Here is a 16,606-nt window from a genome sequence, read left to right as displayed (position 1 = left end):
AACTTTGGAGACTGCATATTAAGTCATACATATATGTGTGTATACTTAGTTCTTTAAATAACTTAGCATCTGGATTTACACAATGAATGCAGGGTAGCCTCCCAGACACCACCAGAAATAATTTCCTGAGTGACTTTTTGGACAATTCTTTCTGATTTGGAAGGGGAGTGATTCTCATGAAATCAAAGCTGTACAGTGCTAGAGACAGATTAATAGATCTTTTAATTACAGCATAGATGGATAAAATATTGAGGTTTTAGCTAGTGAAAACGCTAAATTATTTATATTTTGAAAGGACACAATATTAAAATTCATATGGGATTTAAAAAGTAATTAACTTGTTACAACTTTGCATGTAGCTGCTGTTTTAAGATACCATAAAATATAAATGTATTTTAATATTAAAACTGGGGGGTTTTATTTAAAAAAGCCTGTGTAAGTAGAGTTTGGTTGCTCAAACATTAACATGTAAAATGTCTAAGAGGTCACACTTGGAAGATGTAACTCCTGTAATGGAAAAGAGAATATCACCAGGGAAGAGATGGGAAGGAGCTGGTTTCCTCACTGCTTAAGTTATCTTCTGTAGCACTTGGTGTGAAATGCCCGTAACTAATGACCTGTAGCACCGCTGCTAGCACAGATGTCAGATCTGTCTTGCACTAATTTAATTCTTCTTGCATTGCCACATGTGTAATTACTTTGCCTTGTTGCCCATAACTCCAGTCTTAGTTTAGTTTAACTTCAAATTCTTTTCTCTTGACATAGTGCTCTCATGTTTTGCTTCTGCCTTTACAGCTTATACTTGGCAAATGTTTTGACTAAATATCAGTCCAGGTCTGTTTGTGAAATCCTGAGAGCAGGTACGTGTGGTCTTGTATGTGTGAGGAAAACATTTGATGCTGTAAAGGTGTGTCCTGTTTTAAAACCCAATTTGATAATTAAACACCACCTCCATTGTATGTTTAAAATACTGTTTAACATCAGAGCTGTAAACTACATCTTTGTACATATATTCCACCTGTCTCAGTGTTTCTTTATTTGTTTTCAATTCTGCTAATTTTGAAATGATGCCCTCCTTCCTGGCCCTTAGGGCTAATACTGAAACACTCCTGGAATTGACTTGCCCAGGAAGAACATGTCTTGCCTCTTCCTGTGCAGAACGTGCTTAAGTCCATACCGGTACTGATCCACAGAAGTGAGTGTTACACCACGCAGCGTCTTCCTCGTGATTCTGGGTTTCGTTAATGTGACTACTCACTTATGAGAGCATTGCTGGTGTCAAAGCGAACTGGAAAAAAGGCTGTGGTGAATGATCCGAGCTGGGTGAGGTCTGGTAAGCGGGGACATGCTCTGAGGCTGCACTTGTGTCGTTGGTAGAAATGTGGGAGCCCTGATTGCAGCCTCTGCCTTGAGAGGTGGCGTGACGGTAGAGCAGCCTGCCCTGTCCTGCTTGGATCAGGGCTGTGTACGCCCCGGTTATACAACAGCTTAGCGAGAGTTTAGAAACACTGCTTATTAACACATGTTGAAGTAGTTTTAATTTTGAACGGAATGCTAAGTCCTTTCATTTGTGATGAGAATTGCAATATTGGAATAGAGGAAATTGGAAACAGCTTCCAGTTCCACAGTCAGTTTTGAAATGTTGTCACACTAAAAAATTAATTATAACCGTTAAGTACTCTGTGTGCCCAAAGGCCCTGTGTCAATTTTGTGGTTTATAATCCTGTTTCTTTAATTTTGAAAATCTCCTGCATGACTGCCACTTTTACAAAGTGAACAGGGAAAAACATGTATCTGCATTTCATTTTATTGCTGTCTGAAGTGCTGCTAGTAAAAAAAAAATAAAAATCTGAGAAATAATTGGGCTTGAATTCTGTTTCTGGGAAGGTGGTATTGCTCTGCGATGTTAATAGAAGCTCTTTGGAGCTCAGAGTTGTAAGTTACTGGGAAAAACCTGTGACAGCTTAAAGAGGTTTTTATTAAAACTTCAGTAGATATACCCTGCCTGATGGGCTGGAATTCTAGCTATGCGGTACAGCTAATTTAGGGAAATGATCATGTTACCCTATAGAAGAAATTAACATTCCCCTGAGTTTAATGAGGAAAATGTCATTAGATCCTAGATTTCTTGGACAGCTGTAACAGCATGATTGCACCTCAGCAAGACACACGTATGCAACGTGTCCTTCTTTCAGTAAGGCATTTAATCTGATAGATACACCTCATCAGTGATGGACTCCAGACCTTTTGAAAAGCAGAGAGCAACATTAGTTTGAGCTCAGGTTATTAACAAAAATGTATATTCATTGCTCTGATTCTTTACACTTTAAGAAATGCTTATTTCATTAATGCTGATGTATAAAGAGAAGGGACAGGTGCTATACTGGAACACTTTTTTCTGGAAAACAGGCTGAACTATATGTATTTAGCAAGAGTGTGTGTCGGGAAGGCCCCTCCATCGCAGAGGATTAATTGTTCAGTTTACCCGGAACACTGCTACAAATGAAAAAGATAGTGCAACTGTTTTTACATTGTCGGCTGTTACTAGGAAAAATAGAGAAATTGGCATGCAGACCATGTTGGATTTTTTTTGTTTCTTTTCAAGAAGTTGTTGGAAGTAAAAATTGATGAAACACTTTTTCCATAAAACATAAATTTGACAAAAATTGATGTAATCAGCAAGTAGTGCCAGTGTTAATGGATAATAGAAGTGGAAAGTGTTTTCAGGGGCAGACGTGCAGTTGCATCAGCTTTGTTTTAACATTTCAGACAAAGGGAAAAGGTTGCTGTCAGTATTTTTGCCAGGTATACCTAAATGCAGTTGTGCCATAAGATACAAGGAACTTCATGCATTATATGGGTTTGCCCATCCTTTCTGGCATACAGTGCTTTTATCATCTGTATAAAGCTTGTGAGGTTGGACTTTGTGCTCTCAAATGGAGCTCATCTAGTACAGAAAAGACGAGCTTTAAAACAAACTATGGAATAGCTGACTCAGTTGAGTGTCTTTTGTACTTCATATGGCCATAAGCATCTCTACAATAATTTGTATTACTTGATTTGGCAGGGTTTAAACCTCACACATGGTTCATCTTAATCATTAAAAAGTAATGCTTTCCCATGTTGGATAGTGTCTTACAGTTCATGGGCTATCATGGTTCAATTTATTCATGTGTTGAATGAGTCAATGTCTCTTTTGTAATAGCATTGATCTGCTCATTAGTTAACGTGGTGTTCATGACCTGTTGACTTGTCCAAAAATGTCTAGAACATGGACTAACATGAGGTGGGTGTCTAATGAGACAACTTTTCTGATTAGACCAGTGGCTTTAAATATTTGGCATTCATCTAGCTGTTGAGACTTTCAGTACTGGAGGAGGGTTTCATTACTGTGAAATGCAAGTGTACTGTATTCTTAAAGGTGCTATTGAAGAAGTCCTGGTTAAAGACTCAAGACAGGATAAAGGAAGTCCAGGTGTGCATGATGCTGGTGGTAGATCTTTTGATCAGCAAGTAAGTCTTGTAACTAACCAGAAGATGATCCTATTTTGTTGACCTGTGTTTTTAATGATGTAGTCTTCTGTTTCTTGCTGAGAATGTGCAGGAAGGTCCTGGTTTTACCTGTTTGCCTTCTGAGAAGTGAAAGCTCAAACACTTCACTTGCATAACGTCCAAAACCAGATTGCTTCTCTTGGATTTGAACTGATGTCCTAAGTGGAAGGTGACTCAACTGAATTAGTTGTTATTACATCTGTTCCCAGTCTATAGGCCAAATCAGTATTTCGTCAAGTCAGGCAGCCACCACTGGCATGCTAGGGTCAACTTAGTGTCACGAGGTTTCCCACTGTGCTGTCTTGAGCAAGGCGGTAGAAGAAGCCTTTCTGCCTGTCCTTGTTCATAAAAGTAACGATGAGTTCTGGGAGAAAGTGAAAACATATGTTACTTGTGATTTTGTACATTTTTGGGAAGTTTGTCAGGAAGGTCATGCGGGGAGGTGAATTACAAAGAGGGTTCTGTAAATGAAATAGCTATGTGAGAATTTTGCTTTTGTATGGAGAAGTGAAATCTTTAGCCTTCCTAGTTCTAAAAAAAAATAAATTGAAGGGCAGAAAAAAAAGGAGTCCAGACCCAAGAATCTGAAGAAAGTAAAAAGTAAATACTTTTTCCTGGTTAGACCTTGTCAAGCTTTTAGAAGTACAACATAAAAAAATTGCATGCCATTTGTTTTGATACTCGCCCCCCGCCCCCATGCTTGAATAATTATGCAAGAATATCACCAGTAGTGATATTCTTGACATTCCTGTGGAGAACTGCAAGGGAAATACAGCTGAAGGAGGACAACTTTGAGATTGTGCTACCCACTGGTATCATGGGGGACTTAATTTAGCTGAAAGTGCTCTTGGCTCAAGAAGTTTAAATTACAGCTGGAGCTGAAAACTTCAAGGTTTTAAGCAGAACAAGCAGTTTAAGGCTAGCAGAGCAGAAAGATGGACTGGAATAGTAATATCTTGTATGCAGAGTCCAGTTTCCGTTTAGCACCGAAAAGCAGCTCCACGAGAAGATTATTCAAACCGTGCATCTGCAGGTAAAGTGACAGTGTATGAAGTGAAAGGGGAAAAAGTCATCGGGGTGACAAAGGTATGTGCATCCCGTGTGTGCTGGGTGGGAGTCCTAGACAGCAGAGGGCAGCCGCATCTAAGACACAGTGCGACGAGCAGGGTTCAGTCCTTCCTGAGCTGTAAAGTCAGGCAGGCTGGGACAGAACTGCTCAGGAGGGCTCTGGGTCTGTGATTTCAAGTGCTATAGCCTGGTTGAATGCATGCTGCTGCTTGAGATTTAACTAAAATAAAAACACTGGGGTTCTGTAAAATTTGATTTTTTTATAAAAATTGCAAATTTGCATTTACAAATGCAAATTTTCATTTTGATTGCCTTAATATTTTTCTTAATGTCTTGAATAAGCTTAGGTCTCTCCAAAATCTGTGTGGAATGCAGAATGTATATTACAGTTATTTCTCTTATGTGCATAAATAAATGGAAACCTTGTAGAAAATAGAAAAGGGGAAGAAATCAGAATTTCACCTTGCAGTGGTATTTTCAAGCCTTTGAGCTTGAAAGCAGGTGAAAATTATAGTAAATTCTTCTTTGAATTCTCTAATAGTTGACTATTTTCCTAAGTATTCTTTAATGTGATCATATTGCTGGCATCTTATAGTAAGTCTTCTACTACTGAGTAATGAAAGCTTTGCATGAAGCTGTATTTGTCTTCTTTCGTTTTCCCTCTGGTCATTTTAAGCAAGTAAACAGGCTGGATGATAGAATATAGCTATGAATATATATTTTAATTCCAACAGAGGTTCAGTTTAACTTCTTGAAGAAAATGATTGTGAGATAAAACATGATTTATGAAAGCTTGACCCCAAAGTAAATGAAATATTTTTGGCCGTTATTCTAACACAAAATTTTAAATGGGATAACTATTTCTCTCAGTGTTGCCATGTTTTGCAGACACCATTTGCATTTGACTTGGAGTTGAAGAATTCAGTTGAAATTGGCTTGTAGTTGAAGGATTTGCTGTTCCTTTATCTTTCTAGTGAGATAACAGATACATATGCAAGAATATCCTCTGCTCTTGCTTTTACTGACTCAGGACATACCACCTGAAGTGCTAATGACACCTCATGTCCTCCCACAGTAAGGTCGCCTTGGAATACTGAAATTCAGACCCTTCAGACTGGGACGTTAGGCCATGGGAGATGTGTACTTCAGATAACATGTTTCCTTCCTAGGAGCGTCCATGTGTTCTTTGGTCAAAAAGTTCTGTTTTACGTAGGGAATATACATACCAGAAATGTCTAAAGATATTTTTCAGGAACTGCAAAGCTTTAAATCATTTGTGTCCTTTCAGTCAGCAGTTTGGACAAAATCTAATCATCAATTTGGACAAAACCTAAGCATGGTTTTACAATGTAGAGAAGCAATAACAATTAATTTGACGTGGAGTATGAATGGTAACTTTTGTAAACTTTCAAGGTTCAGGACCAGCCTTACCTGTGCTTTTCTGCATATGTGAATTTTTTCCCCCAGGAAAGTTTCTGTGGCGTGTGGTTGTGGGCAGTGAAGTAGAAAACTTGGACCTCTTCATACCACGAAAGGTGTAATGCAACAAACCTCCACAGTTCTTGTAAAGGGAAGGGTCTTATATTGTCCTTAGTGATGGCTTGCACATCTCAATTTTTATACTGAGTTGAGAGTTTAAGATTAGTGTCTGCTCCTGAAAGGCCAGCTGTAGTTATCCAAGAATTAGTTTCGGTGCCAAATTAAATTCTTGCTCTCAAAGCAGTGTCTTAGGCCTGCCTGCACTTAAAAAAACCAAACCACCCAACACCAACCAACCAACCAAAAAAAAGCCATCCCCCTGCCCTGTTCCTGCATGTGAACACGAAACACTTAGAAGTTTGGTCTGTCTTCTTTTCTAAGAAGGAGATAAACAAAGATAGACTAAGAGGAAGGTTTTTTCCCTATTATATTTGCAGTATGCAGAGAGGCTCAAGAGGAGGGGATGCTAACACCAAATTACTGTGATGTCATAACACATTTTGAGCCCTGCAAAACAGAAATGCCAGGGTGTTATTATAGAAAGGTAGTGGTATGTCCCATTAATAATTATAGTCTGCATAAGTCAGGGTGAGAAAAAATAAGGTTCCCAGTTGCATAAAGCACATTCAGGTTTGCAGAATTTTTGTGGTTGCCTTGGAATAAAAAAGAGACTTTACATTATAATGAAGTCAGGGGAATTTAAGAAGAGTGAAGGGATTGGGATTTTCACATGAGCTGAGACTGGACTGGATGGGGACTCTTGAGGAAATGCCTCAACTCTTGAACAAAGGGTGATGTGTACATGTGGGCATTCATGCTCTGTCATGGACCACAGGTTTTGTTTTTGTTTGGTTTTGGTTTGTTGTTTGTTTTTTTTCCAAAAATGTGATTACAGTGTAGGTGTTCTTATGCAAAAAGATGATGTTCTCTTGCATGGAAATATATTGCAGCAAGTGACTTCTCCATGGTCTGCCTTTTACGACAAGTGCTAAGCTGTGATTAAATGTGTAACTGTTTTGAGCAAAATGCTTGTGCCATGATTGGATAAATGTGATGATATGCTAATTTCCTTCATTGCATTGAAATGCAAATAAATGCATAGGTTTCTAGATTGAAATTTGCTTTTGTGTTTTAGGAGACATTCAGGAAAGGTTTGCAAGAGGGCTAAAGGTAAAAATTATAAAATCCGATTGCTCTACAGGCTTAAGATGTGTATGGAAGGAGCTGGTCTGTGTTGTTTGGGTTTTTTTTTTGAGAGAAAAATACACAGAACAAAATGTGCTAAGACCAAAACTGTGTTCAGTAGTGTCCTGTTTCTCATCATTGTTCTTCCTGTAAAATAACTGGCGTGGAACTGGTGTGGAAACTGGCATTGTAAATACTTCCCATGAAGTTATGTGACACATGAAGCTCTTGGGACTTCTGATTTAAAAACAACAACAACAAAACCAAACAAAAACCAACCAAACAAAAAAACCACACACACACACAAAAAAACCACGGGGCAGGGTGTGCAGGGTTGGGGATGCAAAAAACCTAGCCTTATCAATTACCAAGTAATATTGGCACTTTAAAGAGTAATTCGGCATTTCTGGGATCTGTGTAATGGGGGAGTCCTTTCTCTATAAGAACCGTTACCACAGTCTCAGGGAAAGGTGAAGACATACAGCATCTGTTGAGTGGTCTTTCTCCTTTCTGCCTGAAAGTCAAATCTGGGCTCTTACTAGGACAGACTGCAGAAAATGAAAAAGACAAGGTGTTTAAATAACCACCTTGTCATTCCTGCTGTCTGGGGCACCTGGGATTGTGCATATCTTGAGTACTGTACTAGCAGATGTAGCTGAAGGGCATCAGGGGTAAAATAAAAGACGATTTTATCTGCAGAAAAAGCTAAGCTACTTGATTTGTTGGACTGCAGTATTTCCAGAAGGATGTGTGGTTTGTTTTTTTTGTTTGTTTGTTTTAAAAAAAAAAAGGAAAAAAGATGTAGAAAAATATGGATTGCCTTCTGTAGATATGCAAGTGCAAAAAATGGAGACCAGCACTGCCTGTTCTCTAGTTAGAAATGAATAGGTAGCAGTGTCAGGGTTCCACAAAGACTTTTGCAGATGTGTTTTAAGCAGGTGGGGTCTACACACTTGCCTCTCCCTAGGAATTCAGGAACAAATTACGTTTGGGCTCTAAGTAACCTATATAAGGAGGGCAGCAAGGCACCTTCCATGTTACTGAAATGTTTAATGCTTATTAATGCCACAAATGCATCGTATTTACCATACTTTCAAGTCGCCATACTCTTATGTGGAGCAGAGTTTAAAATGTTTTACATCTATCCAGGACTCCCTCCCAAATATTAAGTTGCCAGAGTCTTTAATAGAAATAGCTTAAATAATTGAGATGGGGGGAAAAATCAAGATGACCAGTTCAGTCATCTTCCTGCAGAATGAGGAAAAAGACAACGGATGCGTAATACTACTCTTACCGAAAGAATGGATTTTTAATGTGGTTTAGATCATGTGCTGTACCATGTATGAATTGCAGTAATGTTTTATATGTGTATGCATTGTTATTCCACAATGTATCCTTTTAATGGTTTTTTAAAAATTAGACAGTGAAATAAAATACTAAATCTGTAAGCGGGCCCAGTTCTTTGCTGTTTTCAGTAGTTGTGAATAAGGAAGTAGAAAGATCTTAACATCCTGAAAATGTTCATTCCCTTCCTTGTCACCCTACAAAAATAAACTTGTAAAGAGATTGCAGAAGCAAAAGAATCAGTGATGAATAATAGATTCTTCTTTCCCCAGTCTCTAACATCTACGTATAACAAGCACATCAGTGCCTAGAAGACAACAATTTATGTTTTGCTTCCTTATGCTGTAGCCTGCTTTTCATCAAGCTTTGGGAAATGTGGGCAGCTTGTGCATTCTGATGCTGGAGTTCTCTCTCTGTCAGGCTGGTTTGGGCTAAACTTCAGTGGATGAGATTTACAGTTGCCCTCTTCATCTGGTTAAGCAGACATTCTCCTGGAAAGCTGGTGCATGCTCTTTTTGGCTGGGAATGTTAACTTACCTGTATCATACTTCAAAAGGGTGAGGACAAGTAGTTCTGTCAGCAGTTTAATTTATTCTTAAATCTTTGTGACTCTGCTGTATACTGGAACAAGCTTTAACCAGCAACAACATATACAACAATAATAATAATACGATGCTTAATATTTTGGTGGTAGTCATGTTGTTTTCACTCACTAAACTGTCCGAGCATTCTCTGTTGCAGCTGATATTCATAATATCTTTCTTCCACAGCTGTGGTAATGTTGTCAGTGGCTTGTTAAGTTTTTCCTCCTACAGACTGCTTTTGGTTGTAGATTACAATGTTCTGAGCTGCTTTTGTGTTGGGTGCAGTTTAAATGCCAGTCATTCAAAATATTTTTTTATTCCCTGTGTGCTCTTCTGATTTATGTGAAATATGTTTTCGATTATGTGCTAATTTGTCTTTGTAAGGCTGAAGGCTTTCATTGTTTTCTTTATTAGCTGGAGTTATGATTCAGTTTAGGTCCTATTTTGGAAGGAGCATTTAGGTTTTTAAAACAATAAAACCCAAATTAGAATTGAGCGTGTTTTAACTTGTTTCCCTTTCCCTCTGAAATATTTACTGAGAGAGATACAATCCTAGCATAAAGAACTATCAGTGCTATGTATTTTGACTAGAGCTGATGGAGAAATGGCATTTGTATAGCTACTGCGTGCAATGTAAAAGAAATTCCTCCTTATTTTTGTAGAGATACAAGAAGTTTCTTTCACTTCCACGCTCTGTTTTGGATTTGCCTTGTGGCCTTGGATGAATCACTTCATTTGTCCACTTCTTTATTTCCTTCTGTAAAATGGGAGGCCTGTGGCAGGGCATCAGGAGAAATATGTAGAGTATTTTCAGCTGCTGTAATGCTGTAATCATTGGGGTGAAATGCAAGCATGCTGCCTTCGATACCAGTCTTCTAGTTGTATCTCAAATGATAACCAGTAGTGAAATTACAAATATTTGCAATATTCCAAATACAATCCCTGTTGTATATTCTTGCTAGGAACAGTGTTAAGACTGTTGTTCCTACCTTCCATTTGGCTTTTCTTCCCTGTTCATCCAGCACTTCAGATATTAATTTTTGACAACCCTTCTTACACTAGCTTGTAAGGAAACTAATTTGGTTGGAACAAATCAATCATCTGAAGCAAACTGGATCTGAACAAGAACATGGAATTAAAACTAGCTATAGCACCAAGTGCTAATGTCATTTGAGAATGGGCATCTGTTCTCGTGTTGCTGAACTTTCCTGCCAACTTCAACACTGACAAAAGAGGGATTGACAAGTTGGACTGAAGTCCACTGAGAAATTTAGGCTTGCATATGGAGGTCTGCAGAGATGTCTTCTCTCCAGCAGGTTGAATCATGAATTTGCAATCAATATGTCATTATGATGCAAACCATGGATGTAATTGCCAAATAATGTTTACAGTCCTAAAAAATCCCTCCACAGAAAGAAAAGGGGAACATAGAAAGAAGACACTTTAACTGTCTATACATAAACAACAGGAGTTTGAGATAGCATGAATCAGGAAGGATATAGTGCATTCTTTGAAGGACAGCGCATATGAGGGAAATGCTATACTTGATTGTGAAATAAAATCAGAAGAAGAGAGAGGTTTATGTGTTCTCTCAAGGGTAAAGTGTCATTGAATCTCATCAGACGTTGATAAACAGGGCACGAAGTCTGGGCTTGCTTTGTTTCTTGAACACGGTATGGCATCCTTTGAGAGCTATGCAGTAGTCATTCCTGAGTTATGTCTTCAAGTTTCTGAGATAAGCATGGTTTGAACTTCCTTCCTTCTTGTCTTCAGGTAATTCTTTTCCCTCACAGAGTAATACTACACGTTGAGATGAATGGTCTGCCTTGCATACGCTTGGCGTTGTTCATTCACGTTAGTTTCCTTTAGCACTTTATTTTGAGGCTAGAAAAACTCTTAATGTCCATATTTGGAAAGTGTATCTTCAACATACATTTCGAAAAACACTTTTGTTGAGCAGAGCTGGGACTTTAGATGCTCTCTGAGGCATTCATCATGTTGCATTGTCTCTGTGAATTTGGATAGGAATAGCGTGGCTGTTTGAAAATACTTTGATGATGTTATTGATGTCTGTCTGTGTGATCTTTTCAGATCTGCTGCTGTTTCTATCAGCTTTTCCATGGGTTCCTGCAGTGACCCAGTGAGGCTGAGATTATTGGCAAAGCATAAATGAATAGTCTGTACAGTGGTGAACACAGCCTTCTGTAACCTTCTGTCAGTAGACATCTAGTTTATTTTTTAGGTAACAGCTGAGCGTTATGTCCCCATGAACTCTCCTCATCATTTCTATGTAGTGATTTTTGTGTTGGCCCATTGCAGCGTTTTCGTGAACTTCTACAAGCTGCAGCATTTCAAAGAGCAGCTTAAGCTGCCCACCACCAAAGGAAAGAATTTGTAAGCTTTGCCATAGGGTACTATGGTTTGATGGGAGAAAATGGGATAATCATTTCCCTGCCTCTCCCCCGACGGGCATACCGTAATGTTTTTTTGCTACAAATGCTTGACACCTGAGGCATAGATTCTTCTTTTATTGTGCAATGTAAGTGCCTAACAGGCTACATTTCAGTACATGTATGCATATAACTATTCTTCAGCAAAACAGTTCTGTGTATTGCACACCTGCCCTTGTAAATGGAAAGGAAACAAAACAGTAAGGTATATGAGAATATCATCTAGAGAAACGCTCTCTTTGTTTCTACCCTGACAAAGATGCATTTCTGACAGAGCAATTCTGGCTCCGGTGCCACTCAGTGATTGCTTATCTTTGTTCCTTTTTTTCCTTTTTTCTTTTCCTCTCCACACAGGCCTGTTATAATAACCCTTAGTGTACTTGCTGGAAAAGGTTTTTCCTGTGTTTTTCCTGTGTTGAAGGTTGTTTAGGCCTGTAAGGACAAAAGGGATATAGAGCTTTACCACACTGCGGCGAACACTTCAAGAGTAATCCAAAAGGTCGGAAAGACTCGATTGTGATTAAGTGTAAGTCTTCAGAAGATTTTAGCGTAGAGACTTGGCATACCTTTATATTAAATTCTGCAGGGTTTTGTGAGGTGGGGCCGGGGGGGGGGGGGGGAAGTTAGAGCAGAAGATAGATTGTATCCTAGCAAACTAGGACTTTGGGTGGTGCAAAAGACAGGTGTTTGGTGACCAAAGACAAGTGTTCAAGAAGAATCTGTTTCTTTAGCGGACAAAATTGCTTTGATTTTATCCTGTGGTTATCAAAAGGTCTTAGGACTTTTGACATTATTTAATGTATTATTATGTATGCTGTGTCTGGATATATTTGCTCCCTGCTCATATTTATGTCTATCACTTTTGGGGAGTTTACAGTGCTTTCTTACTATGGATGATTGGGGCTGCTACTGAAAATGATGTTCCAGCTTCTCCTCTTATGCAGGCTCTAGCACTTGTGCTAGCTCATGATCAGCTAAATTAAAAAGCTGATTTGGCTGCAAGCTAACTGTGTTCCATGTTAATTTTTCAATTGTCTTGTCTGCACAGCTGTAGGAGCACAAATGAAAGCTTGAGGAGACTTGGTGTGGCAGATTGTGCACTCCAGTCATGATGCTGCGTTGTAAGCATCTTAGAGTGTGTGATTCTGAGGATCCTGAGGGATTGCTGCTGCCAAAACAAGATAATCCAACTTCACTTTCACTGCCCTTCTTGTTTCTGCCTGTTTGCTTACAGTCTTTGCTATCTGACCTCAAGGTGGACTGTTTTAACTCACGAATCTTACAAAAAAACTTATTCAGAAAAGAAAAAAAAGACTAGTTTTTCTCCCAGGCTGGTGGGTTGAATCTGCTCACTGTATAACCAGCTAGGTCATGGTGCAGCCATGCTGGACATCTCGGGATTGTCTCTTCCCACGGTAGCAAGCTAGTAGATTGTCTCAGTTGTTTTATCTTAGCCCTTTAAACTGGTTCTCTGGCTGTGCCAAACTCAAAGCCTAAAAGGCTTTAGCTGTACAGTATAGGTTTTATTCCTTTACTACTTCTGATGTGTTTTTGCTTTTTATTAATGTGAGCTGAATATGGTAAAATGCTAGCAGTGTTCTGAAATACTTCACATGTATTACTACCAGTATGAATTTTAATGAACGTGCTCTGGAAAAGACACTAGAAAAATCTGAAGAGAAGCAGCGCTATACTAGTATCGAGTCTGTTACGATAGCTTTCTATTACAACAGAAATTTAAGCTAATGTATTTCCATTCTATGTCTGATGTTGTACAGGTTTATGATGAATGAAAAGCCGGACGTGATGCCCGGCTCTTGCTCTGTCCCGCATCTAGGGTACATGCCCTCCCTACGTGACTGAGTCTTTGTGGCGTTAACGAGAACTGAGCCTGAGCAAAGCTACTGTTAATCAAAAGTCACGCAAATTAATTTGCTAAGTAATGCAAGTGTTAAGCACACCCACCAATAAAATAATGTCATAGGCAACAACTTCACATTTTTTGCAGGTTGAATAGGTTGGCTACTTTCCTATAGCTGAAATTATGATTTCTTTCCTGTGAATATGTGTGCTCGTGGTAATCAGTCTGATTGAAGCAGAATACAAGTCTAAACTTTTGTTTTTCTGCCTTCAGACACCTTTCAAGAAAACTGTTTAATTTAACACGGTGTTTTATTTTGCAGTAACTTATTTTCATTTCCTTAAGCCATTTGTTTATTGCTTATTAAAAGGCAATCTGTTTAAAAACTTGAAATGCACTCCATCTTCATCAGTAGAGCTTTCTCCCATAACTCTCTGCCAGCATCATTAAGCTCCATTAAAATCATTCTAGTTAGAGTAAGTCTTCAGAACAACTGAAAATGGATGCAGAAGAGATTTTGATTAGTGCATGATGTAGTGTGTGAATGTGTCTGTAAACCATTCTATTCTGTTCTGTTCTGTTTGAAAAGCATGGGTTTGGTTGTGGTTGACGTCCTCTTACAGGTTCCTGTGTAGCTGTTGGGGAAAATGCTTGTGCTGTTAAACAAAAGTCTGTGTCAGGACTGTTCCTTGAAGGATAACAAACTATATCCACAAGCACCGGAAAATTGTCTGCTAGATTACCTTGTATCTGTGCTAATCCCTGATGATGTAGACAGTAAGAGCCCACTGATTGTGCCGGGGTTGATTGCAGCTGAGTAAGAAATTGCTGTGCTACTGCTTCTGTTGACTTCTGCTTGGTCCTCCCTCCCAAACACACACAAGCTTCTTGTACCAAGCTTTGAGGCAGCGAGAGCTGCTCAGTTTATGCATTAGGAGCCTGGTATGGAAAATGGTGAAAATAGTGCAGAATTAGTCCCTCTAGTGATGGAAGAGGATATTTCCCCGGTGCCCTGCATAGGTTTCCCCTCTTCTCAGTTTCAAATGAGTACAAAATACAGAGAACCTGGGTAGGGTACTCTTATCCTATTGTGCAGGGAAGAAATGTAAGAAAGAAATATCATAAGGACTGAAAAAGGTACAGAGGTGCTGAGGTTCTGGGAAGTTCACCCTTTACTCTAGTTTAGTCTTGTATGTGCAAAAGGGAAGAGAGAGGAGCAGATGGGCGCTGGAGAGCTTACCTCTCAAATGTACGAGCATTTGAAGTTGTGTGGTGGGAACTGTGTCTTGGTTCAGTAATGTGAAATAATTAGAGAAACTGATTTTAATCTAAACACCAGTGGGGCTGCTGCTTATTGTGCTGTGCTTCCAGCCATCTCCTGGGTCTCATAAATGTACACCAAGGTGTGGGAAGAATTGTTCGATGTTCTTTTGTTTTGCTCAAATAGCCTGAACATGATCCAGGGAAAACAAGCATGTTGTCAGGCTCTGAAAAAGAGCAAGATGGCATCAGAAGAGTATTTGATTTTCAGAATTAGCTGCTGCGTACTCCTATTAAGCCTCATTAGACTGCTTGATCTCTAGGAGTTTGCCCAATTAGTTTGGTGTTGTGCATGCCTGCCTACCTTCTCAGTCTGCATGCAGCTGCTTTTTTTGTTTTTTAGTAAGGATAACTTTACTTTTAAAGTATCCTTGACATCTTTACACATTTTAAAACGTTTTAGCAGAACAATTAAAGTTTTTAAGACTTGTGTCCCAAGAACAGCCTTGTCTGTGTAACTTCTGCTTCCTTGAATAGCCTCCTTTCATTTCAAGGGTTAGTTCATAGTAAGCAATTGTCATCTATTTGAGCTCGTTCCTAAGCAGTTGTAAAATATATTCAAAGCCCGTTTCCTTACATGAATTTTGTATAGCTTAGCTGTTCCCATTGGCTCAAGCATGACGCCTGAGGTCAGATATTATTCCAGTATGCCAGTGACTCTTCCCGGAAACTAATGAAAGCATATATAGAACAAAAAACCCAAAGAATTGCTGATTAACCAGAACACCAATAAAGAGTAAAGATGTCTGTGTAATGTCAAACACTTACTATTTTGGTAGGTCAGACGAGTACCAGGTTCCAGTGGTCACCTCCATAAAACAGAAGATGGGGACTGGGAATGGAGTGATGATGAAATGGATGAGAAGAGTGAGGAAGGCAAAGCTGCTGTTTCTCAGGAAAAGGTAAGTTTTGTTTGTGCCAAGACATTTACACTCTGCAAGATATTCTGTCTGATGTCAATTGTTAATATTTCTAGATCTTTAATGTGTAAACTGCATAGCTCATCTCTCACTGCCATTTGTTTTCCAGTCACGAAGAGTAAAAGAGGAGGAGAACACAGAGGTAAAAATGTCTTTATCAATTTTTTTTTTCTTCCAAGTGTTAGAGTGAAGGGATTTCTTTTTCATTTCTGTTATTAAAAATGTGAATTAAGGCGGAGGTGTTGTTCTGCAGCCTTGTATGGCAAGTAGTTGTGAGGATAGAGCTGTATGTGGCTGGGCCTGTAACAATTAACTTGAGCACACACTAGATAAAATGGATAGGAAATTCAAAGTCACTTTATGTTTGTGCCCAGGAGAATTGGTTAAAATAGGTAATTTGTCTGTTTTTAATGAATCTTCATAATTGGATCACACTAATTGCCATCTTTTTGTCGGAGTAATGATTGCTGTTTTGGAGTAGCCAGAAGATCTCCAAATAATTTTTCATTCTTAGGATTTGTATCACGACATGTAGCTTGTAATTAAAATGCTTCATCCCATATACAGTACAATAGTTCAGTACTGTGGCATATCAAATTAATTCAGAGGAATAAAATATCATATTGAGTTTCATGGCCCTGTGCTGAGAGTGTGGGAAGCATCGCTGCTATAAATAATTGCTTAATAGCATTACTGGCTTACAGCCAAAGTGCTCTTTTAAAAATGTCTGTTCCTTGGGTGAGTGACCCTTGCCACTTCACCTGCAATTTTAGATTCTCTGATTTTCATTGGTGTCATAGAAATCTTCTAAAAGACTAACAGCTTCCTGCCAGGTTTCTTCCC

At 38.9% G+C, this 16,606-nt stretch overlaps 1 protein-coding gene across 2 annotated transcripts in view; it reads left to right on the top strand.

Annotated features, from left to right (window-relative positions):
• The window catches only part of STK39 (serine/threonine kinase 39), a 101,337-nt gene that overhangs the window by 41,715 nt on the left and 43,016 nt on the right, over positions 1 to 16,606 (top strand). For both annotated transcript variants that reach the window (XM_063340874.1, XM_063340873.1), the window contains exons 11-12: positions 15,623 to 15,745; positions 15,873 to 15,905. In XM_063340874.1, the coding sequence (XP_063196944.1) occupies positions 15,623 to 15,745; positions 15,873 to 15,905 (156 nt within the window). The remainder of the gene's footprint in view (positions 1 to 15,622; positions 15,746 to 15,872; positions 15,906 to 16,606) is intronic.

This window comes from Chroicocephalus ridibundus, chromosome 7 (genome assembly GCF_963924245.1).
Source record: "Chroicocephalus ridibundus chromosome 7, bChrRid1.1, whole genome shotgun sequence".
Classification (NCBI taxonomy): Eukaryota; Metazoa; Chordata; class Aves; order Charadriiformes; family Laridae; genus Chroicocephalus; species Chroicocephalus ridibundus.
This window is presented reverse-complemented; position numbering and strand designations above follow the sequence as displayed.